The sequence below is a fragment of the Strix uralensis genome, chromosome 1, assembly GCF_047716275.1.
Source record: "Strix uralensis isolate ZFMK-TIS-50842 chromosome 1, bStrUra1, whole genome shotgun sequence".
Classification (NCBI taxonomy): domain Eukaryota; kingdom Metazoa; phylum Chordata; class Aves; order Strigiformes; family Strigidae; genus Strix; species Strix uralensis.
In genome coordinates, this window is record NC_133972.1 from 40,031,067 (window position 1) to 40,057,441 (window position 26,375).

General features: G+C 36.1%; 1 protein-coding gene across 4 annotated transcripts in view; it reads left to right on the forward strand.

Moving 5' to 3' along the window:
- Positions 1-26,375, forward strand: part of DGKB (diacylglycerol kinase beta) — a 356,801-nt gene that overhangs the window by 249,850 nt on the left and 80,576 nt on the right. For all 4 annotated transcript variants that reach the window (XM_074863476.1, XM_074863493.1, XM_074863484.1 and 1 more), the window contains one exon: positions 21,764-21,854. In XM_074863476.1, coding sequence (XP_074719577.1) covers positions 21,764-21,854 — 91 coding nt within the window. The remainder of the gene's footprint in view (positions 1-21,763; positions 21,855-26,375) is intronic.

The window sequence follows — 26,375 nt, forward strand, 5'->3', positions numbered from 1 at the left end:
TGATACTTTATTCAAACAACTGATTGTGCATAAAGAAAGAAGATTATTTTGGTAGGCCAAAATTTGATAAGTTCTTTGAAAAATGGCTTTTCTTCTCTGTAAACCACGCAGGATAAAGAACTGTTTGTGTTAAAGAAATGGATGTAAAATCCAGACTGAATTGAGACACATATATTGAAAGCTCAAGCTATGGATGTTGACTTTTGGAGCTCTTTGATTACATTAGTGACAGAAACATTCTTTAAATCTTGTGGTTATGAGAAAAGTTGGAAAATATGACCTGGCATAACCAGTACTATTTCTGTCTTTGTCTATTGGCAGCTTGAAACAATTATTCAAAGAACTATGAATTATCCCATTTTCACTTTGCGAACTAAAAACTGAAAAGGAAAACTGCATACATTATGATACACACATTTGAATTTTTCAATTTCTTCATTTTTCCATTCTTTGATCTAAAATTGATTTTCCTCTGGAAATAATTTTTGACTTTTCCATACTTCTTTCTAGGCTTATCTTGTATAGTTTTATTTCTCGTTTATGAGGTGTTTACTTAATGTTAAATATTTTAAATTAAAATGTCTAATATTTTGTTTCTAATCTTTAACTTAAGGGTTTAATAATATTCATTTTTTAAAAGGGAATTAGGCCTTTGAGTATTTTTAAGTCCCACAAGATGTTTTTAGTAAAATCCAAGGCTTCCCTTAGTTGTGAGAGAAGCTGCCAGGTTTTATTGACATACTAATAATCCTGAATGGGAAAATTTGTAATGAGTACATCCTTTTAGATGAGTGCTGTGCGCCCTTGAGATGTCTGGTTATGTAACTTAGACAGTTAGGGACTGTAATAGAAGAGGAAACAGCAGCAGTAAGACAGAAGTCTGGCTCTGATATTAAAAAATAGCGGTTTGTGTGCTCTACAACGGACAAGAAACAATAAGCCACATTATTCTTTTTGTATACTGATCTTAATCCAGATGTTTACCTTTACTGCTCTAAAGGTTGTTTGTCTCCTGATGCTCTTTGTATTGATGCTTGATTATATCTTACCTGCAATCTTTTGTTCCAGCTAACTGAGGTTAGGTGATAGTGAGAACTGCAAATATTTTGCCATCATAATCATCATCATAAATCATAGGCCATAAGATCTGCCTTGTGTTTAGAGGAATCAGCTTTTTTATTGACTGTCTTCCATAATTAATAGCACTTTACTTTGTAAATCAAATTAGCCCACTTTTTCTATAAAGATTTAGCATGAGATCATTTTTTAAAACACTAAATGACCTTGACAAAAACAAGGGATCAATAACATGTTGATTAGCAGTTTGTTTTCTGTAATATTGGATGTTTCCCTTGTCGTTAGTTTTTCCTGTTGCAAGACCTGTAGAGGTTGAAGGTCATTAATACCTCCTGGTAATGCTGTTTTCCATAAATAGTTGATTCTACCCTTGTCTAACTCTTAGGCGTGTGTGTAGATTTTACTAATGTATCTTCTAATCTACATTTTTTAAATTACAAGATTCTGGGGGTGCTTGTCAGCTATTTTGCCAGAAATAAATACAGTTTTGGTTTTAATGGGGGAGAACTTAGGTCTTGACTGTTCCCTGAAGTTTACTTCAGTGTTGCCATAGCTAAAAACTGTGCCAATCTCTAGAAAAACATGTGGTGTGGTGGTAAAAGCAGCAGACTTTGAGGTGTAGATTCAGCCTTCTTAGGAATGCACTTTCCAGGTGTTATTAATTCTTCTATGTCTTAATTCCTCATTTATAAATAAGAGCAATACAATTGCCATACATAAGGGAAGTCAAGGTACATTCAGACTGTAAGAGCCTCAGTTAAAATGGCAATGAAGGGCAATAGGATACTGTAAGATACTTAAATATCGAAAATAAATTTAGGTACCCGTTCTAGTTAATGAGGGACCAGCAATTCTAGCAGGGAGGAAATGGCAATATTGAGACATTTGTTCCTGTCTCAAGCAGGCATTAAGCATTATGATTGAATGACAAAACCTAGACAGCAAATCTAGAATATTCCTGACATTTTTCAGCCAGATTCCTAGGCTTTTACTGGCAATGTTAAATTCAATAAAATTTCCTTAGGCTGTGTTCTCCCACATCAGCTTCAGAAATTTTCAGTATATGCCTGGAGTGGGAGCTTCAGAACATCAGGGTTGTTTGCGGGGCCACTGACCCTACCAACATAGAACACAGTGCCTTTCCCAATTCCTACATAAACATCATCAGCGCTCACTCAACAATGAACACGGAAGGCCCAGTCCAGTTCCTGCTCTCTGACTGATCAGGATTGATGGTTTTTAGTGTAATCTACATAGGCCCTTACCCTCTTGATTCACAGTCATGCTCATAGTTACAGAGCCGTCAAATATTATCCTGGAGTTCAGGTCTCTCCCCATGTCCATGTCCAGATCCTGGAGTCAGCTATAAGGCAACCAGGTTGCTCAGGGCTTTATGCAGTCTGGACTTGAAAATCTGAGAGAATTAATACTACACAACCTCTCTAACTGTTGTGAAGACTATTCGGATGACTTCATGCCTTCTGGTGCCTTCAGGTGTTTTGGTGAAAAAAGTTTCCTATGGTCTATCAGATCCTCTCTTATTTCAGCTTATGCCCTCTGTTTCTTTCTGCCACCATACACCATTGTTAACAGCCTGGCTTAGTTCTGTAGGCACCAGGTTGTTATTTGTTCCCCCCAGAACTGCCTCCTCTCAGGCTGAACCAAGCCCAGCTCCCTCAGCCTCTCCTTGTAGGACAAATGCACCAGTCCCAACCACCTTGATGGCCTCTGCTGGACATGCTGAACTTGTTCTCCTTTGATGGTAGGATTGTCTGTGCTCTGTTCTTCACTGAGGAGGTTATGTGGTTCCTCTGCCTGACACTACTCCTTACCAGGTCTTTGTGTTTACTTTGATTAGCCTTCAGTCAAATAATCTAAACCAGAACTCCTTGTGCCAGAAGCCCCAGGTCTATTGAACTTGACAGAGGGAATATGAGGTCCGGACACTGCATTACTTTCAGCAGAGGCCTTAATGCCAAAGGAAACCCCCCTAAAACTCATACTCCCAGCTATGAAAACTTCTTAGTCATTTGAAATCAAAAGTCTGCCACATGACCAGCACAAGCACCTTTTTCTCAATTACATGAAGAGCTTGGGAATTTCTTTCAAAAGAGGAATGTTGGAAAATTAAGAAGTCTCTCAAGTTCAACAGCTCTCTGCCTGCTCCCAAGTGCTGAATATCTCAAGGGAGTTGTAGTTTAGGTGCTTTTGTCCCATTTTCCCCCATGGTTAAATCACCTATCCTGTCAACATCTCCCACAGTGCCTTAAGGCTGTCAGGATGCATTGTGTGAGTCTAGCTGGGGGGATGACTGTCCTGCCAGCACCTAGAGCGCCTGCCCTAGGAACACACTTCTTGTCTCATAGAATAAATGCCACAGCATTAAGCACAGCAAAGAAAAACAGGAGCATCTTGAAGTTGGGCTTCCTGTGAGGTCTTTGCATTAGGGAAAGTCTATTTACCTCAACTTTAAAACCATTTCCATCAGGCAGATTTGTTGCCACTGCTTCTGATAATTGCTAGCACTTGTAATGCTTCTGTTTTGTTGATGCCATGGTGCTTTATGTACATTGGTGAGACTGCTCATTTTCTCTTTTGTCTGTAACATGAAACTTCTGCTCTTATATTGATCAGCTGAGAATGGTGATCAGCTCTGAAAATTCAATCATTGACTTAAACTCTTAACTATGGGTAACTTTGGGTATCTCATTACACCTCATCAGCAAAGCTCTGAAAAGAACTCACTTTCCAGAGTCCCAGCATTTGGGTAAAATGTTCAGCTTTAGACCCAAGAGACAGCAGGAGCAGATGAGTGAAGAAATAAGAGAATGTTTATATAGAGCTCATTTTCTTAACATAATCACATTTAAAAATAACCAAATTGATTTTTTTTTTTTAATTTGCTCTCTGGCTAAAACCAAAGGAAAGAAAGTTTTACAAACATATGCATTATACAACGTAAAGAACACTGCTAAAATCAGACTTTCAAGAGTGTATTAGATTAATGCCTTGAAAGATCAAGACTGAGATCCTGACCTCATTGAAGTTGGTGTGAATTTTACTTTTGAATTAGCAGGGTCAGATTTCATTCTAGATACAAGATGTTAGGGTGCAAGTTCCCTTACCAGCTATTAGGATATGAGAGTATTACAAATGCCTAAAATAATTATCAAATTATGCAGTTTTTGAAGAGCATTTAGTTCCTGCACAAAACCATTGTTAAATAGGAGTAAGATAAGGAGACAAAACTGAACAGAGAAGATATTATTTCAAAGAAATATCTAAAGGTTTTATTTTTTTAACAGCATTTAGGTTTTAGCATTTTTTAATGTAACAGGAGATTTAAACTATGTTGATTGGAAGGAGCCTATAATATGCTACATGAAAGCCAACACTCATTTTATGTATATTCTGTTTCTAGTACTTTCTTGTAAGTATGTTATGCAAACTAAAAATGTACAGCCTACACAGGCTAATCCATAGTTATAACCACTATTATATATTTTATGTCCAAAATATTTATACAGAATTAAGTATTTATTTCTTACAGTGTAACATAATGTCTTTGTCAGAGAGCTGTAAGAAAACATTGCTAGCAAAGTTTTCATCTTATTTACCACTCTTCCAATTTTTATAATAATTCAGAAAGTTCAATAACAGTTGTGTGCATGAATTGGCCTAAGCATGTTTTTAAAATAGTTAAATGTAGGGTCAAACATCTGGAAATCACAAATGTAGATCATGTGTGGGGAATGAAGAACTTTATTTTAGAGAACACTGTCTCTGGAAAGGACTAAATGGTCATGCCTGGTAATGAGCTGAACAGGAGCTTTTGAGGGTGGTTCTGTGGCACGGAGAGCAGATATGATTTTTGGCTTTATGAGCAGGGGAATGAGGCTTATATGTAGGAAGGTCATTCTGTAAACTTTATGTGGTGTTCGTGAGACCATTGCTGTGGTGATGTATACAATTTTAGTGTCCAGCCTTTAAAAAGAACAGTGAGAATTGCAAAGGTTTCTGAAAAAGCTGCAAATATTGTTAAAAGTTGAGAAAAAGACATGAAACAGTTGAATCTTAATCATTCATCACAAAAAGGAGAAGATTATATTATGAGATGATCATAGCGAGTATCTGCATGAGATGTTATTTAATTGTAAAATATTGTTTGGTTTAGTTGATGAAGGTATTACAAGGCACAGAAGCTGCAAGTAGGTGGATTTGATGTAGGAATGAAAAATAGAAATGCTCATCAGTAGGCATAATGAACTGGAGAAAGAATTGTCTCACAAGTCGTTGCCACTACAGCTTCCTGAGAACAAACATAACAAGAGGAACAGGATCCCACAATAAGAATACCAAAAGAAAACAAATACCCTCTCCTAGAATATCAATTGCATATCACGGGTTTCTTAGATCGATGTGAACCCCCAAATCCTATGGAAGAGAGGAGAGATTTAATTTATGTCTTGCATACCAAAAGAGAAAGGACAAGAACCATTTTTGTGAAGTATTTTGGAAGGACACCTTTTCTGATGCTTTTTCAGGTGCTCCATTCTGTGGCTTTGATTTCTTTGACTTGTCTTTTCACCAGACCTCATTATCTGCCAAAGATTAGTGACATTCAGAAGACTTTAAGGCTCCATTTTTAAGGTGTATAAACATTATTTCACACAACGTTAATAGCTATTTTCAAAGTGACATGTACATAGGAGCTTAAGTTCTATTGATTTTCATTACAGTGCTGTGTGGAGTGATCTAAAAAGCTTCACCAAACCAAGTGAATTGCTTTAGAAACAGAGCAAAGTTGTTATAGAGGAAAGATCACAGGGGAACTCTGGGTGCTCTCTAGCTGTCACCTAGTGGTGATCCCCGTACCAACAAGCAGCTCACCAGAGAGAAGCTGCATTTTGGGAATTGCCTCTGTCATAAAGTTTCGTTTGTCCTTCCATACGGCATTGCTGTTTGAACTTAACCTCGGAATTTAGATGATCCATTTTAAGGATCAATTCCTTAATCTTTATTTAGGACTCTGTCAACGCTCCTTTTGTTTTGAAGACTGTCACTCACATAAATGTGGTTGCAGTCTGGATAGGCAATTCTGAAAGAAAAATGGTTACTTATTATAGAAACTATTGGTCTTCAAACCACTTGCCTGAATAGAGCCATAGCCCCCACTTCTTTTCCTCTTTTATTCTTCATAATAATTCTTGAATTAGAGGAAAGAACCTATGGCAGTGTGGCAGTTGTGGCTGTGACTCTTATGTGTATTTGTGTAACCCCTCTGAGGGCTGAGTATGAGGCTGTAGATAAAATGCAGCACATTCCCCAGCAGACAGCAGTCTTCGTGTACGTAATTAACAGTATGGATCTAGTCACAGCAACTAGTAAGTGTTTGGTTTTTTAAATACTCAGAGCATCTAGAGAATAGCTACTAGTTCGGGTTTTGGTTTTTTTTAAAATACTTAGTGTAAAAGCTGTAAAAATAATGTTTCGTTTGTCATGTTGTGATGGACTGTATATCTTTTTCAGAGAAAATGTGTGTACCCAATAAAACAGAGTGCTCAGATCAGAGACTGTAACTCTCCCTGGCTGAGAGAGCACAGCACAGATTCTGTGATCCGAGAGTACAGCCTTTTAAAACTTCTGTGTTCAAAAATGAGAGAGCTTTCTTATGCACTCCTAGGTAGAGGGAGGGAAAATCATTTTAGTCCAGCAAACATCTGGTAGCTCAGGAATGAAAAAAAATTACTGATTGGTTCTGACAGCTGCCTGCTTTGCAGCAGTATTTAACCAGAAATATTTGAAACAGATTGATATGAATAATGAAAGATTGCATGATGTATGAGAGAAATAAACTTCACCACAATTTAATTCATTAATGAAGAAACAATGTTACATATATAAGAAAAAACCTTATTTACTGTTTATGTCATTTGTGATATTTCATTTTTAATAACCTGACAACAAATAAGATTTTTGTAATTATTTTCTCCATCAGGTATTGCAAGTATTTCACTGTGAAATAGGTTGAATGGGATGTCATTGTCCTTTAACTTTAACAAGTGCTGCTGATGGATGTGGTCCATTTAAATGTACAACAGAGAGCTGAACTAGATAACGAACTTATTATTACTCTCTGAGGATTACAGGTTAGTCCCAAAGGAGTGCAGTAAGCTAGAGAAAATCCATATCTACTGGCTAAACAATAGCCAGAAGGCTGACTGGAGATATTGATTTACTTTCTAGGCCATTTAGACCTTAATGGTGGAGAAAAGCTGAAGTGCTGTTTACTTTTCTGCCAGAATCGACCAAACAACCAGTCCATTTTTTACAGACTTTTGATTGATTTCGCTTAGAGGAATTAGAGGTGATTTATTTTTAAGCTGAAAGCAACTCGTAAATATCTCCCACTACACAGGTTCCCTGAGAGTAAATGTTAAGTGGAAATACTTACTGAGAAATACTTTGCTGCAAATCAATGTGATCAGGTAATACTCCTCGATAGGAATGGTCAGGTGTTGGACACTTTTCTCAAGAGTGGTCAAGCCTCCGGTTGTGCTACGTGAGACACAGCACATTTAAAAGTCCCAACTTTTGCGAACGGGTATGAATCTGATTGCTCGGCTGAATTTGTGCCAGCTGTACCCTGCTGACTTAGAAAAGGGCCGTGGCTGTCGGATCATAAGTGGTGCTCAAGGTCAGTTGTGAGCAGCTTTAATATTTGATGCATGAAAACAGTAATTTATCACGTGACAATTGCCCATGATACTTCATACTCACAGGAAATATCTAGCTGCAAGAACAACTCAGAGAAAAAGCAAGCTAAGATGCTAGAATGAAGTATTTTCAAAATTCAACAAACTTTAAGAAATGATTCTGAGCATACTGCCACATATAGAGACACAGTTAAAGAAAAATAGTATGTTCATTTTCTAGAGACAACCTGTCTGGAAAATGACTTAGGTTTATACAAAAGACTGTCAGGTGTGTTAGGGTTGTGAATGTAGTAGATGGGTTACCAAAATCATTCTTTGGCCTTTTCTCATGGAAATTACAAAAGTAGAACTGGTATGTTAATAATATTCCTATGTGGAGATAAAGCCATAATTTTATATTAATTACAAACACATAGTCTATAATTACTACTTAGGAAAATTCTGCCGGAACATTTTTTTGAAGTCCTCTTGCAAAGGTAAGACCTTTTTTCAGAAAGCATTGCATGGTTCTGCCTTAACATAATAGCCTCTGTGGTCTACTGAAAACAGTGCTGTTTTCACTAAACAGGCTTGGCTTTTTCCCTCCTTTCCACCCCCTTCTCTGAAGGGAGTTATACTTGGTTAATGTGCTGCTTATCTTAACACAGAAACCTGTACCTGTTACCTGAAAACTATAATTACAGTCAGCTCTAGGGCTCTCACAAAAATGTGCAAATATGGATCTTTTAAATCTGAAAGTTTTATTTCAAATCCTGTGTGTGCCTTATGCCACTTCTCCTACCAGCTAAATCATTAATCCTACACCGAGACATTTGATTCAGCCTTGGCACCATGCTACATAGCTGAAAACTGATGGAAAGAAAAAATATTCCAGTACCTTCCCTTTCTCTGGCCAAGCCTCTAAACAACAGAAAAATTGCTTTACTGTGAGGTGAGAGTCATTAGGACTTTGTTATATATTGTACAACAACAATTTTTACTGCCCCTTTGTACTTGTAGACTGATGCAGAGAAACTACAGGAAAGCTAAGAATTTCAGCGTGTACTTCATCCTAGTTCTTCACTCAACATTAAAATGAAAAATGATGGATTACTGTATGTTCTCAACTGAAAAGCTGAAAAAGTTCGGTACACCCTATTTTTTAAAAGCATCTCTTTTGTAGTCAGCATGCTAAGCTTTTATTTAAGAATTTAGTATATGCTATTCTGAAGTCCCAAGCAGAAAATTTTAGACTGTCTCATACATGGTTTCTCTGAGCTCTTTTGTTTGTTAAGATCTGGAACAGTTCACTTGCCCTTTCTCAGATGTAATATTACAGAACTATATTTTACGGGGTTTATTACTTTTCTTGAGCCCTGAAAAGCTTGTGGCAGAATAGATTTTGAAGACCTGTTTTACATGCTAAGCTTATATACTTTAATAAAAAAACTGTTAAGATTTTTTTTTCAAAGAAAGCCAAGCTTGCAAGCTAAATTCTGTGAGCTTTATACAACTACGGGTGTCAGTGGAAGTGTTACCTGCAGTTCTCATGTAACTACAGTAAACTCTGAAGCAGCATTTTATGTGCTGATAATTTGTATTTCCTTACTGATATGTTCACAGTTCACAAAAAGCTATGCATGTATGTTAATGAAAGATGTGCAGCTGATGTCTTCTGTACATCAAATAACATGTCTAGATAAAAAAAATTGTGCCAGTTTAATATAAGGTTTGTCTGGTTTGTCTTGTTACTTTTTAAATTCAATCTATAGAATGATTGAACTGGAACAAACAATAGAGTAGATATATTTTAACTTTCATTTAAGAGTGGCTTAATTTGACTTAGTTTAGATCAGTTAGAAAATTATTAACTAACCTAAAATTATGAAGCTTTATACTGAAATAGAGTCCAAATCCTGCAAAATTTTCAAGTGCTTCATTTTATCTCTATATATGAGTAGCTCCTTTGATTTCCATTTCTTAATTTAACAGCATACACCAAACAATCTGTACTTGTTTGTTTAAGTTTGGAAAACCAGTTAAACTGGTGCAGTTTTCAAGTCAACCAGTCTTTGGAATCCTGCAAATTTGAAGAAATCAGATCAATGTCTCCAAATGACAGTATCCTCATTGACTATGTTTGATTTCTTTATCAAGCTTAAGTCCTAAATTATTACTGACTTCAAAGCAAAGAACAATTGCTTCCATTTGTCTCAGGAGCTGAAAAGCAGTGAGTAAGGATGAGGTTCAAAGAAATCTGAATTTGGGGTTTTTTTGTTGTTTTTTTTTTTTTTCCTTGCAAGTGAAGTGCATTAGGAAAGAAAACAACAGCTGGTAGCATGGAGCTGTGAGAGATTTTAAAAAGCTGGGGTGAAGTAATGATTAGAAATGCAATATGGAGCTGTAGTATAAGTAAAACTGAAGGCACTGAACAAGACAAATATAATTTAGGCAGAAGCGCTGGTCTAATTACTAGGCTTACTTGATAGCTTAGAATTATCACCCATAAAGGTTGATTCCTCACCAATTCTCTGGCTGCAGAAAAGAATTCTACTAGACATCGGTGCTAAATTTACCATTCCTGCAGCATACGATTATCCAAAAATTAGCAAGGCAGAAGATTTCTTGAAGTGATCTTCGTCTGTATCCCTGTGAAAAGGGTCTATATCTATGGACTTCCCCAAAGTGGAAAGTATATAATCACCGGCACGTTCCATAGAAGGCACATAGGGAACCATTTTACAGATTTAAGTATGCTTTTGAAAATTAATTGATTTCTTCTGATTGCATGTATTTTAAATTGTAATGGAGCACAGGGATTGAAAAATTTGTTCTCACTACAGCATTCTAATAAATGAAACGATGACATGCCAGGTACATAGCAGTTATTTGCTGATAGTCCAACAGTACTTTTGGTGGAATGACTCTTTGTCACATAGCTTTGTACAGAGGAGCAAAACCACTACACTGTTCTTAGGTTTACTCTCTGCCTGGCAGCCTGCCTCATCCTTTTAGGTGCTGTGCAGTGCAGAAAGTTTTCTAAATCTGTATTTTGAAAGGTAAGGTGCTAAGTAGTTATAATAGTAAAATTTATTATTTATATAGCTACCATGTGCATTTTCAATGCTAAGTCCTGATTTCTACTAAGTAAAAACCTTCTGTCACACTGAAAATGCATTCTGAAGTCTCTGCACATTTACAGAATTAACCACAGCTGATGACTGTGTTCAATTTTCAGGGAAAAAAACGTTGCCTAAAAATATAGACTCACAAATATAGCATTAATTTTAATATTTTCAGGTTTCTAAAAAATTGGTGGCCTTTTAAAAGAAAACTCATCCCATCCTACGCTACAAAGTAGAAAGGAATGTACTGTTATTTAATAGCTGCGAACTTTTGTTTCACAGTAAATAAAACTTGGTCCACATGTTTCACTTGCCTGTTCTCTCCTGAATGGTGTGCACCTGAGAGCTGGCAGCTGTGCTGTAACCCTTCTGTCGGAAATGAGGTAGCACAGTGTCCATGCATTTCCTGGAGTTTATATGTTTATAGCATATAGTTTATATGCCTATTTAAAAATTCCTAGAAGATGTGACTAGAGAGGAAGGGACAGCTTATGTTGCCTTTTGCATTTAAGGTGCTACAGGGAACACAGGTGGACTGGCTTCAGATCCTGGGTTCTTCTATGGTAAGTCACTAAAAGCCTTACATATAAGGATGCTTAGTGCCTTGTCCCACCTAAATACTTGTAAGGGTATGGTTTTTAAATCCTCTTTTAGCAAGTGAAATGAGGAGTAATGAGACTTCATTTATCTTACAGGGTTTGGGGGGAGGGGGTCTTATATCTAGGTGTAAGAGTTTTGAAACAAGACAGGTTTTCCATTTGAGATTAGCCAACTCAATGTAAGACTCAAAAGGTGTCTGCATACACATGAACTAGATGTCAATGCTCTCACTGTAGTTAGTAGAGAGCCAGTTATTTCTCTCAATGAAGCCTGGAGAGCAATTCTGCTTACTCAGACCTCGTGAATCACACCTTCAGTTCCACTGAGTAGATGTCTTTTATCTTCAATGGGAATACAGCGGTCTACTTCACAGGTAGACAAATGCATTGACATGCCCAAGTATGGTGTTAAGCTGAATCCCAGGGTAACCATCTCATTCTTAGAAGTGGTCTTCTCATAAGGGTGCAATCAGGAGGCAATGAAGCTTGAAAAGGGTGAGGCTTCTTAAACTCATAATCGTACTCTTTCAGTTAAAAAAAAAAGTTTGAAGTCCTGTGAATCCCAGTCAGACAGGCAGAGTCTGTCCCCAGTCCTGTCAGGTTTAAATATTTCTGGAGGGATCCTAAGGAGAAAAGTTTTTGTCAAAGATTTTCTCCTACACAGTCTGATGTTTCTCCTGTGTGTTCACAGAAGAGCTTCTCATTGTTTCACTTACAGAATTTGGTTGCTTACTTTTTTCTTTTTTTTTTCTTAATCTCCTAATTGTGTCCTACTTGGGAATGATATAAAGCATGGTGTTTCGAGTATTTTAACGGAATGGAAGGATTTTTTGGCAAGAATTGAATAGCAATATTCAGATACTTTGGTTTTTCAGTGGGAGTTAAAATATTGGGTAGAGAAGAAGAATATTTAATTACAAATAATCACCTGCACTACAGGGAAACAAAACTGGTTTGTATGTTTGTTCGTTTGTTTTCTAAAACGGAGCTACAATTGTGCATGTGAAGCAGCCAGTGAGGGATTGCTCCTTGCAAACCTGTCCCTGAACCTCTGAACTGCCTTAACAACGGTCTCATTAATTTGAGTACTACTCAGTGTCATATCTGCTTTTACATATCCATATTAGTGGGTAAGGGGAAGGAAAATTGTTTTATTCGTCTGACATAATTTAAAGATGAATGTGAAAGTCTATGACCTTGCTCTGAGATAGTAGGTCTATTATAACATATTCAGAGAGGGCTTTTTTTTTTTTTTTTTTTTTTCAGAAAGAGCTTCATTGGTTCTCTAGTATGACCAAGGCTGGTAAATGTGGAACTGTTTATAGGCTTTATTTTTGTTCATGATAAAAAACCTCTTCAGATTAATGAGTCATTGGTGCCTCAGCATCTGCTCCCAAGACTGGGGAATTTGGGAAAGAAACTGAGGAGAAATATGAGGATAAAAATAAGTAAAATGTTAAGAGCAGAAATCTTCATGATGGGGAATGGACACAAAGGATTTAAGAAGTGTTACAGGAATGTTCATTTAGTGGGGCAAAATGACAGATTAAATCACAGATATAATGAAGATACTTTTTAAGTAAACATTTTGAGAAACTATACTGTGTGGTTTTTTGGTCTTACTAATAACTGTCATTGAAACAATATATTCAAAAGCAAGTGTCAGAATTCCTTATTTAAAACAGGTATTTCTATCACAGATTGCAAAGAGTACCCTCTTACGTGAAGGAATATCTTGTAAACTGTATCAGTCAAGTATCACACTGTTTTATAATAGCTGGTTTTTATATCAGGTGCTGTAGGTTAACCTCCCATAATTTGTCTCTGTTGAGTGTACCACTTTTCTATAACTCTAGGAGAAATATATTATCTTTTTTTCTCAGGAACATCCTGTTGCATATTGGCACAAAACAGATGCAGCCTGAGACACAGCTCAAAAGTTACCAGGTTCCTCCTGCGTTATAGTACCTAGCACATCCTCTGAGGCTCTTAAAATTATTGGAGTGTGTTGTTTTTATTTCAATATGGACATTTTTACTTGTATTTTAGGATAAGTTTCTCTTCTGTATCAGTGTTAGTGTTAGGCTTCTCTCCGCAGGAGTCTGTAGTGTAAGAAGGGTATGTGAGAAAGGCATCGTAGTTGATTCAATGAGAACAGGCTTCACAGCTATTAAGTGAAGAATGTGGGTTATGGATACGATTATCATCCTGGTTTTTCTCATGTTTTTTCTGGTAGCCCTAGCAGAGACAGCACTTCCAGTCTGACTACTATTTCTCTCAAAAAACTAGACAAATTACATTCTGATCAGTAGCCCAACAAAATCAGGAAACAGTGCACAGACCTCCAGTGAATTTGTTGCACCTTTTGTCTGCAAATACACAGATAATAGATGTTTGGGAACATCAGTACCTGACTGGAGTGTGTGCACTGACTGTTACCCATAGCTGGACTGTCTGTACTAGTATTTCAATCCAAATGTATAGTTGGAGCCTGAGATAAGAAGTGGTAATGGGTGGAGAGACATTTATTGAGGAGAAATAATCAAGCAGAGCTAGTAAGAGAAAAGAGGAAATCTGCTTGGGACCAGGAACATATGAACATAAAAATACCTATCCAGTGTCAGCCAAAAGGTTATCTAGACAGGTGTTCGTTCTTCAGAGCCATCTACGAATAAGTCTAAGAAGAGAAGAACTGGGTAACATGTAAGATATTTCTGTATTTGTGGTGCTTTTGTAATCTGGACTTCAGTGGCTATTTCTTCCATGAATCCCTCAAAGAATTTTTGAACTGATGTAAACTTTTAGCGTCCTGTTGCAGAGTTTAGCATCTTAATTGTATACTGTGTAAAGAAACCTTTTGTTTGTTTTATCTACTGCCTCCTAGGTCCTTCTCATTGGTCCTAGCTTTTTCTTGGGAGAGGGTGAATAGTCATACCCTATTCATCCTCCCCATGGCATACATGATTTTGGAGAACCCTATTATCTCCCTCTTATTTATCACCTTTCTAATCTGAACAGTTCAGAAGATGTTGCAATATTTTGATTGTTCCCACTTTCTTTCTCTATAGTTTTTCCAGTTCTTCCCCCCCCCCCCCCCCCCCAATTTCCCCCTTGGGGAGAGGAAAACTGCACATAGTATTAAGCATCATAACACAACTCATGCAAATGCTACTAAGCACTGCTCCAACACTTCATTCAACTATCGTAAACCCAAGACTTTGTCCCTGAGAATTTACCACTGTTTGTAAAATTAGGATTGTTTTTATTTTCCTCTATGCATCACTTTACATATATTCACATTAAATGTCATCTATGCTTTTATACCCCAGTCACCCAGTATTACTAGGCCCTTTTGCAACTCTTCATGATTTGTGTTTATTACTGAAATTGGTCAGAGTGAGCAGGATGTTCAGGAGTGGGTTCTTGGTCGACCACGAGAGCATGGCTGAAAAGAGGACTAGAACTGATCAGGCAAGGGGGAAGGATGGTAGTTACAGCTGAAATGAACTGCAGACAATTAGGAGAGAACGGGGCAGAGAGCTGGAGAAGTGGGGCAGGCAGGTGAACAGCAGAGATTGCAGACCAACTGCATGTAGAAGTGTGAGCTACAGTGCAGAACTGTATTATAAAGCATGAGAGAAAATGGAATCAAATGCAGCTTTGCAGCAGTACAACTAAAATGTCAGGAAGAACCATCTCAGAGTGTTACTTAATGGTATAAGATTTTATGGGGTAGCTTTCCAACCACAGATGGTATTGTTGTATGATAATGTGCAAATTCTATTTATTGTGTAAAACAAGAACTGTTCTTTCGGATTTTAACTTTTCTGCACTTAATCTATGCAATCTCTGCTTGTGCTATGTGCCATAAGAGATTAACACCTAGATTTGCCATAAGTACAGTTGGTAATGGAAAAAGAAAAAATTGACAAAGATGTCTCTATTAAAATCATGCCAGTCACACATAAATCTCTTATGGATGTGCATCTCCACTGGCTATTTCCTTACCTTTGCGTATGATTCATTATAAAGCAGAACAGGAATTATATGATTGTTAAGACAGAAGTGAAAAGAAAAGAAGAACATTAGAAAAAGTCATACATTCTTATTAATATATATTATGTGCTACAATGAAATCATTTTTACCTAAGTATAAAATTACCTAGATAATAGATTTATGAACAGTAAGGAAAGATGGAAAATATGTTGTCTGTTGAAAACTTCTGTGAGAGGGATAGAACTTGATAAAAATATTCTTTATAATGAATTGTATGAAACATTAAAATACTTGCTAGCAACTGAAGTTTTATTTATTTTATCAGATATTGAGTATTTATTTAATTAGATAAAATCCAATGTATCAGCACATTTTATTACCAGAAAGACAAAGTACAATCACCATGACATACAGTCTGCTGTAAATTTTATTTCACTTGCTCTTGAATGTATGTCTCACAGGCTGGGACTCAGTAAACCAAAAGCAGCAACTTCAGACACACCTTGGAAAACTTTTTTCCCATACAGACTTCTTTTGCCCGTACATTGGGAACCAGCACTAGGGCTTCTATATTGTTAGGGTTTTTTAATGCAGTACAAAATTCCACACTCTAATAGACACAGCCATAGACTAACATAAACAACCTTTTTTTTTTCTAAGGGGCAATTGGTCTCACAAATTTGGCTAATCTTTTTCTCTTTTTTCTTTTTTGTATTGCTTCATGATGTAAATGGCCACAAACTGAATTAAAAATCATAAAATCACAGAATGGTTTGGGTTGGAAGGGATCTTAAAGATCACCTAGTTCCAACCCCCCTGCCGTGGGCAGGGACACCTTCCACTAGACCAGGTTGCTCAAAGCCCCATCCCACCTGGCCTTGAACACTGCCAGGGAGGAGGCATCTACAACTTCTCTGGGCAACCTGTTCTAGTGTCTCACCACCCTCATTGTAAAAAAATTCTTCCTTATGTCTAATCTAAATGTACCCTCTTTCTGTTTGATAGAGTCATAAATAATAATAAACCTTCCTTAAAGCTAGATTATTCCCAGCTGTATACTACATGGAGTTTTACACTATTCTCCAAAGTCTGTGGTACTAACCACTGTCAGTGACAGAATATTGGAACAGATGTTCAGGTTTTTTTCCCAGCATGGTGTTTCCTATACTCCCAGTTTCATTTTTAGACCTTATTATCCTTATTTTCAGACTTCAAAAATGTGTCGTTTTACTTGGGTCTCCTTTAGGATTATTTTCTTTTACTTTCCTTCTTTATTTTATCATCATTCTTTCAGCATTGCAGAACTTCAATGCATTTTGAAATTAGGTTCCTATCTTTTTCTCATTCTTCTCTTTCTTGATTCCTTTATTTTTCCTGATGATGATTTTTTTTTTTTTTTTTCCCCGCATATACTTGTCAACCACTTTCTCCCCTTGGACTCTTCACAGTTTCTCCTCTGGAAATGCAGCCCTGTCTCACAGCTCCATTTCTGCATGCTTTTCTGGTATTTTTGATTCCCTGCAGAGGTGGTTCTACATGTTATTCCACATTTCCTAGGAACAGAGGACAAAAGGGTGAACAAGGGAGCCAGAAAGTCATGTTCCTTTTAAACACTCACCCTGAATCTGTTGCTGTGAGCACTATCCAGAAATGTGGTGAATGAGATGATAAGCATGCATCTATATGGATTCTTTCCTACTCTTTTTTTTCTCTTTCCCATGGAATTTATTTTTTTTTTAATTTATTACATTCTGTACACTGTTGTTCATGAATGCTGCTCTTAGAATGGGAGCTTTATGCTGGAAACTGTATGAATTTATGATATAGACTGAGACCAACTCTTGACAATCACTGACAAAAAAATCAGTACTTCTGCAACATAATTGGAATAGGTTCTAAAAAAATAAAAAAAAATCCAGAAGGCAGTGCATAGGGATTATATTTTGGGGAACAGTATAGTTTATGGAGGAAATCAAGTGCTGCTTGTCCATGAGCCAGATGTTCTTGCACAAGATTTGTGGTAGAGATTGCTTCCTGGAAGTGGACTTTTCAAGGAATTTACCTTGGAAGAATTAAGAATTCTGGTAGTTTCATGGGTAGAAATCTCTATACTTTGTATAGGTTAAATGATAAAAGATGATAGCACTAGAACTAAAATTTGTTTTTTCTCTGCCATATGAGAATATTGAAAACAAAGCTTTCCCAGAGTGTATTTCCAAATGGTCATAATATAGTTAAATTCTATATGTATTTTCATGCAGATGGCCAGAGGCATATTCTTGATGCAAGGCCATCCTTGTGCTAAATTTAAAATCTCTGCTCTGAAAGTGTAGCTGTATTAAAACAGTTCAAAGTATATGTTATCAAACACACTTAATAGAAGCAAATATACATGTTTTTCTCCAATCATTTTCAGAAATGGTCAAAGTATTTCAGCTGAAATTTTATAAAAATTGCAGTCAGAAATTTACTGATGTAGAAATTTTTAGCTCAAGTCATTGACGCTTGACACTGCATAATTAATGTGGAAATAAATATAGTAAATATAAATAAGAAGTGAAAATAGAATGTGGTAGAAAGTGTGACAAACTTACGAATGTAGCAATAAGTTCTTGCCCCAACTATAGACCCTTAAGACAAGAATATGAATTTGTTTCTTAAGTTTAAAGATACTCCTGTTTCCTTGTTGTGACCTTTTATTAGCAGCCTATAGCTGGTCCATTGTTATGCACATTTTGACAGAGTGCATACTGCAATGAAGTATAGATGCTCTTCAGGTATAGAATAAAGTATTTACTATTTCCATATTTAGATACAGGACAATTTTTCAGTGACATGCCTTGTAATTGCTTAATCAGAAAGGTTATATAAAATAGTTTTAGCAGTAGGGGGGTTTCTGATTAACTGATAATGGAGCAAACCCATATCACAGACTATTTTGATCATTTTGCCTTGATTACCAAATATTAGCCTGAACTTTTCCAAGGAATGTATCCAAGTTTCTGACATCTATCCACAGTCTAGAAACCCTGTAAGAAATGGCTGTGTTAGCATTCCCATACTGTCTTGCCAATAGGTTTCATCCCTGTTTAAGAAGATCGTTCCACTTATCAGAAAATTGACCAATATTTGCAAGTGTGGAACACTGCCAGCATAAAAGGTGTTTAGGCTCTTGAAGTACATTTTTGTTTTGTTGTTCCTACATCCATAGATTGTATATATTTTGACATACTGTAGTCCAATAGCAGGATTAGATAGGTCAGCCTTTAATCATGACTGATGTTTTATTTATATTGTATTTTCAAACAGAAAGTTGTTTAAGAGTTTAGCTATGCACTTTGAAGCATATGCAAAAACACTTTCCTGTAAAATAATCTATTCCCTTTCCTATTCCAACAAAACCAGTGTTGTAAAGAAAAGTGCTACTGTATAGCACTTTTTTTTTTTATTACTGAAACAGACTTCATCTTTATTTTGGTCATCTCTTATTAAAAGTTGGCACATGTCTAAATTACCAACTCCTCTAGGAGAGAGAGAAAACAGACATGACAGCAGCCCATGATTTAGTTTCTTACAGTTTTAACACTGCAAAATTGTCATTAAATATGTATTTATTTACCAATCTAAAATTTATACCATTTTGAAAGAGATTAGAATGGCCATGAGAGAAGTTCATTGATCTTCAGATGGACTCTTCTACTATTTGCTGCTGTCATGATAAGCAGATAAGCTTCACCTGTTTGAAAGAGGAATGTAATTTAGAGATTTTTTTTATTATTAGAATTTTTTTTTTTCTATACTACTTTTTTTATTTATTTACTATAATAGTAAGACTGGTCTTGCTTATGGAAATTTTAGGATAACTTGTCCTGATTTCTTCACCTTTAACATTGTTTTGTATGCATAAGAAAAGTTCTAGTACAATTTTCTGTTCAATAAAAAATATAGTGCATTTGGGTAAAAACATGCAATCTAATCTATTTCATGGCTGGTAAAGGGAGTCGGTAAATCCTTTTGAAAATTAAGAATAAAATTATTTGTATCTACATCTATCTTTGTACTGGAAAAGCTGTCAAGTAGATTGTCTTTCTGTCCTTAAAAACAGACGTATAGTCAACTAGAGAAAGGAGGACAAGCTCACAAGACTACATTTTTTGGCCTAATAGAATCTTATAGGGTATATTACAGTGACAGTAAATAAATCTACCATAGATCTAAATTTTCTAGTAAACCTAGAGTGCACTGGCAATGCTGGGTTTTGTTTTGCTGAACTCAAAATACATGAATTTGACACAATATATTCTGAATGACTCTAAAATATATCTGTCTTCTCTCTGTACAAGTCAAAGAGTTTATTATATACAGTGGTAATAAGTCAATTTAAAGCAGGCCTTTCAGTAAAGAAAAAGAAAATATGCTTCATTTGGGGTAAAAATAACTGAATAGCAAGAGCAAAGGCTCTCAAAGGAGAAGATGCAAAGGCTTGTTGATCTTACTCAATAATGGGATCCAAAGAAATGTCGAAGTCTTTTTCTGAATACTTAACATAAGGGGTTTTTTATTTTTTCATTATTCATTGTCCCTGTGTAGAAAGTAACGGGGAAATAGCTGCATCCAGATTTTCCAAAGGGACCCAACAGGAATTCAGGACTTTGTTCACACTTGCTTGGAAATTAAAGGGCTCTACGTTTCTTCATATACATTGACATAAATAGAGTAGTTGATCCAAGGTCAGCATGTCAGTGTGCTAACTAATCCACAGGTATAGAAGGCACATACATCAGATCACTTCCACTCACAGACTCTTGGAGTCTTGAAGCTGAATCTGGTCTGAGCCCTTCTGGTTGTTGGAGGTCTTTTGAGAATATGCCATTTATCCCAGAGCAGGTTCTCAAAAATTTTTTCAAAACATTTTCAGATTTTCTGTGCAAAAACCTTTGGAAAGGCCTGTAACTTTTTCATCAAAAATGTGTCACTTTCTTATTACTTTTCTGTTCCCACCCTGTGCAGGCTGCTTACAAACCTCTGGTACCGCACCAGGAATTGCTGGCTCTTGTGCCAGCAGGTTTCTGGGAATGGCCAGTACTGTAATGCCCCTTCTCCCTTTGTGACCTTAAGAGCCATTAAGTCACTTTAAGAGCCACTAAGTAGACTTCTATGTGTAATTTGAACTAAGTACCAAGGTTAGGATATGTACTTTTGCTGACATGTTTGACAGTCATCTACATCGGCGTTTCACTCTTCTCCACTTCTAGCCTATGCAAACTCAGTCATTTTCAAGTTCTGAGCACACTGTGCTGTGTCTGTGTCAGAGAACAGTTTATACAAGTGGATGAACTGTGTTCATATGTTCCTAAGTGTGAATAATGAATTCTGATTCAGTGTCTTTTTTTTTTAGTTTAGCTTCTTGTTTTGTTGCAGAATAATAATTACTCATGAGAGTTCAACAAAACTGCACATACTTATTTGAAATGGTACTGCTGGTGTCCTGATTGTATTTAACAGTATGCAATAAATCTGGTAAAACAGAAGTGCAGTCTTTATGTATTTAAGAAGAAAAAAGTGTAATCTCTGCCTGCTGTCGTGATAAACTAAGCAATTTGTTAGCATTATATCTGGTTTTATTTTTCTGTAGAATCTGTTAATGAACTTCAAGATGTAGGTCCCAATGCCCATTTAAAATGTGTCTATGAGTTAATTATCTAGTAATACAGCTCTCCTACAGCAAAGTATCTAAAGATTGTTAGATCTGGAATTTTTTTTTTCTTTGAATATCTCATCTGTCATCGTTAACAATAAACATTTACTTTTACCTTTAGCTAATTTAAGGCATGCTACATTTTTGTCTTGGCTCTTCATGATGGGAGGGCCCTGTTTGCGCATTCTAGTACTCTGTGGGATAGAGATTCTAACCATGAATCAGAAATCGTATAGTAGGTATAAGACATGAAATAAAATCGATACATTTTTCTGAGGCATGTCACCGGTTAAGTGACACAAAATATTCTGATAGTCACTGAAAAAGAAAAGTCAAAGGTACATTTGAACCTGTCAGTTCAACACATTCCTGTTATCCCTTTAGGGGATATCATACAACTTGACACCAACATTTAAGCTTTGAAAATTATGAGCTCATCTATTTCAAATGGGATGTCACATGTTCCCAAGCCTTTGCCATTACTTATAATGGAAGACAGGATGATCACTTTTGTCACATATTGATAGTGAATAAGATCTTTCTTTTTTCTTTTCTTTTTTTTCTTGTTTCAGAATGAAGAACAAATTTTGGTATTTTGAATTTGGCACTTCGGAAACTTTCTCAGCCACCTGTAAGAAGCTGCATGAATCTGTAGAAATAGAAGTAAGAAACTAATTGTTGCCTTTATCCTTGAAATGTCACTAGTTTGGCTGAAATGCAGGGAGCAAGGGTGCAGAGTGCCCGAATCCAAAAAGGCAAAGCAGTGCGCATCCTTTCGACCCTATATTCCAAAATATTATTTTTATCGTGTCTATTTGTAGTGTAGCCCTGCACACTGGAACAAAGTTCAGTTTGATGATTAGTGAAGTCTTAATACAGTAGACGAGGTCAAGAGGTGAAATATAACATTAGAAATCAATAGAGAGTGTGGCTAGGTCAGATGGAAAAATGAAAGACTGTCAGAGGGAGTGAGAGCTGCTGCAGGATTAAAATAAAAAAAAAAATCTTATTATTTCTAGGTCCCAAGTTTTTATAACCTTTAAAACTCAATTCCCTAAAATTGTACTTACTTTCCTGAATAAAGGTTAAAGAATATATATTTTTTGGAATCATTCCCCTTCATTAAATAGCTTTTCTCTCTGCACAAGGGGTCATCTTTCCATTATACATTGAACATTAACTGAAAAGAGACAGGATAGTTACAGACAAAATAGGAATTTATAATAATGTGCCACTGCTACTTTGATGGCTGATAGTCTAAGCGGCTATATTACACAAACTGTTTGGGGGACTGATATTTTTAATTAAGGAAATGAAAAATGTGAAATGATAAAGGCAAAAACCTGAGAATTTAAGTTAAATAATAAAATCATTTCTCATGAGGATTGTGGTCCTTTTCCTTTCCAATAGAAATGAGAAACTGTCAATGGAATATTTGTATAGTAGCATGAGGCACTTGGAGAGGTATGGTGAGAGCTATGAGAGTCTGGTCAAAGCGTTCTGAAAGGCGAAGTCTGAAATGATCTGGAGGGACCATGGATCTGATAATAGAACAGTAGCAAAGAATACTGAGACTGAAACTGTAAGACCTGTGCCAGACTTGCCTGTTACACTGTTATGTTTCTTTTTAAAGTGGAAACATGCTCCACATGTTAGATTAAAAACTAAAAATCACAACAACCAACCAAACAAAAACAGTGCTTCACACATATGGGTTTAAATACATGTAGCCTAATAAAATAATTTGATTATTTATTGGAAGAAATGCTTATGTGGTTTGATTGGATTTGAATATACTGCAAGGTAAATGTAGCTTTTGATTAAATACAGATTGAAGAGCAGGCTTTCCCAAGAAAATATTTCCATCCGGTAGAAATCTTACATAGCCTGATACATATTAAGATCTGATCTTAAACCGTCTAATTGTGCCTATTGAAAGGATGATGAAATGTTGCCATCCCAAAGCAAACAAGTATGCATACAAGTTTGTGATGCTGATGATATCAGTTGTATGATTATTACTAATTTGTATCAATAACACTATTATTACCGATAAAGTACTACATTGCCAGTATATGAGACATGTTCGGTAATATTCACTTCATCTATTCTGGTCATTATCATTAGTCCTACAATTAGGAACAAAAAGCATGGGTGAAATAGTTTACAAAATCTTTACACAAGAAGTGTTAGGAGGTAGTTAGTTACAGATTTATTTACAATGAGTAAATTCCATTTAAATGAACAATGCTTGCCAGTATGCTTGTATTTAATGTTTTGTGCTTGAACATTATAAACACTTGGGAGTAGCACTGTTTTCATCTGATTCTTAACCTGCTGCCCCTTGCTTGGGGATGGTGCTGTAAATGAGAGCTTGATGTTATGATACCACACTTCACTCTGAATAAGATGCACAAAGAATGCATTTGCTCTGCAGCTAAATTTTGGATGGACAAAGCCCATGAAGATTAAGGATCTGTATCTCTGAACTGGGAGACAGCGATCAAACATTCTATTGACAAATATATGTTCAACCCCATATTTGATTTCTACCGTAATTAAGCTTGACTTTCCTGATACACATTCATGTCTCTTACGTTCTGTATATTTTCTCTGTGTAAGATGCAGAACAAAGTTTGGATGCTAAATTCTCATCTTACCCAGAATAAGATGTGTTTTTATTTTCAAATTGGGATCCAAGAAGTTGAGAAAAGAAACAAAGGTTCTAAAGGGAAAAAAAAACAGGGCAAAATTGAGGATTTTTTTTAAATAATAATAATAATGTGTCAGTAAATGAGGCTTAAGATTTTACAGTTTAGAGCATTTACACTTTATTTCCATTTCAGAAAAAAAAGGAATGTGTGTGAAGGGTATTTAATGAGAGTAGACATAGATGCAGTGTAAGTGAGGATGGCATGGTCCATACCTGCAACACTGTAGATGCATCATGGGGCCAGAGGAAGCCTCGTGTACCAGCCGGTATTAGTGGGTGGGGGAAATGAGTTTAAACGATCACGTAGTCTTCCATGATTCCATGATTCCATGCTGGTTACACAGCAAAGCCTTAGTCTCAGCTGTTTTCAGGCATGGGTATGTATGTTCTTATCTTAGAGATGATCTGAAAATATTTGATATAATGAATGAAGTGTAAAAGATAATGTCCAAAAAGAGACTGAGGACAGGAAAGAAGGCAAAAAAGAACTAGAAGCACTAGTGTTTATTTCTAATCTAGGTAGACATGCTCCACATTTTAAAATCAAGCTTTCATTTTTAGCAGCATAATTGCATTATTTGAAATTTAAAAAAAAAAAAATAAAAGGAAAAGGAGCAGAACACATCTGTGTTTTGTTGTTATAGCATATGAGTGTGTTAGGACAACGCAGAGGTACCTGTAGCACAGACTTCTTGTCTGTGTATGAACAAAAGAAATCTTCCTTTACTAATTCAGAAAGTTCCTCATCACTGTGGGATTCTGAGGCCTAGTCAAATAATTGTCTTAGTGTACTACCTGCTGTGTTCAATATTGAGTGAAAATGGAAGCCAGACCCTGCGCCATCCTATTTCACAATTCTTCTTTTATTTAAATAATTCCAGTCAGTTTGGGGGACGCTAGACCTTTATAAATTAACAGCAGGGAAATACCAAAGGTGTCAGATTGCATATTTATCATCTTTCTCGTGTAATACTTAAATATGTATTAAGAAGTGACTGACATAAATTAGGCAGATTTCAGAAGCCACAGGCCGTGGCTTGTAGAGGACCCCCTTCTGCTTGACATTTCATCCTTGTCAAAGATCAAATTATTTTAATTTAGGCTGCAAATTATAAGAAATGAAGACTTCTTTGTGGGAATTCCCTGTGGTAATCTGACTTTTGTTGTTACTGCTGCTTGTCAATGTGCAAAAGATATAATATGCATGCAAATAAGGTTAAAAAATATGTACTATCTAATTATCCAGCCAGTACATTCCACTTGAAGACAGTGGGAGGCCTGACACACAGTATGTGTTTGATTCATTGAGGCCTGCAGGGTATTTACACAAGATTACTTTTAATTATGAAATTAATATCTGTTTATCTAGAATGTATAGCAGTAAGTGAGCATACACATGAGCAGAATTTTTAGTAAAATAAATCATCTTAATATTTAATACATATAAAATATAGGGGGGAACCACAAATTTGCTTCTAAAATAACAGTGAAGACCCATGCCTTTTTTCTTGTAAGAAAAGTGTGATTAAAAAATTACACTTTCAATTACAGTAGTTGCCACAACTACCAACTCACTTCCTGATATGTCTTTTGACTTCAAAGTTTTCTATATATGAATATAATACACAGATTTTAAAATGTAATTCTTCAAGAGCAAATATGAAACGGAAATCTTAATGTTGAAATTGTTCTCTCTCCAGATTTTGATTCTTCTTAGAAGAATTAAGAAGGTGCAGAGTATGCATTATAATACAGTTCTATTTTGTGATTGCAGAAGGTTTCAGGGTAAACAAGTAATTATGTGCAGTTGTTTTTGAGTTGTACTTTGCTTTCTTCTTCAAAGCTGTGATAAAGGTTTAGGCAAAGAGGAAAAAGTACCAGTGACCCACAGAGCAGCAAGCTGCAAGATGTCAGTGGACTATTACTGAAGCATGGTTAATTATTTTTCCAGTTTTCTTCCTGATTATTGTATATTGGAATTACAAACTAAGACCCTTAATCAGTTTTAAATGCATGACTGGACCCCCTACTGGTTTGCAGAACGTTGCAGTAGTATCTAATGTTTTAAAAATAGGCTGCTGTACACTATAAGGAGTGTGTAACTTGCTAGGATAGCTATATATTTTAGCTGTGTTGTAAGGAATGAAGCTAATCTACTTCTGGCCAGGGTACAAGTATATGAATCCTGGGAGCTTTGGCTGATTCAGTGATGAACCAGTGATAAAGTAATGAGTAAGGATGCTTTGCCTTCCACCTGCAGGTTAAACTGTAGTAATCTGAAGTTGGGTCTTTTTTTCTTCTGTGGAGGTTCTTCAGTATTTTGCTATGTTTTATATATAACCTATGGGTTAGGAGCTTCCCCTAATCCTAAAACAATATGGGTAGGGAGGAAGACTTAGCCTGAGTAAATTACAGTCAGCAAAGGCTACGTGTATCCTATCAAATGAGACACATCTCATACAATGTGTGTC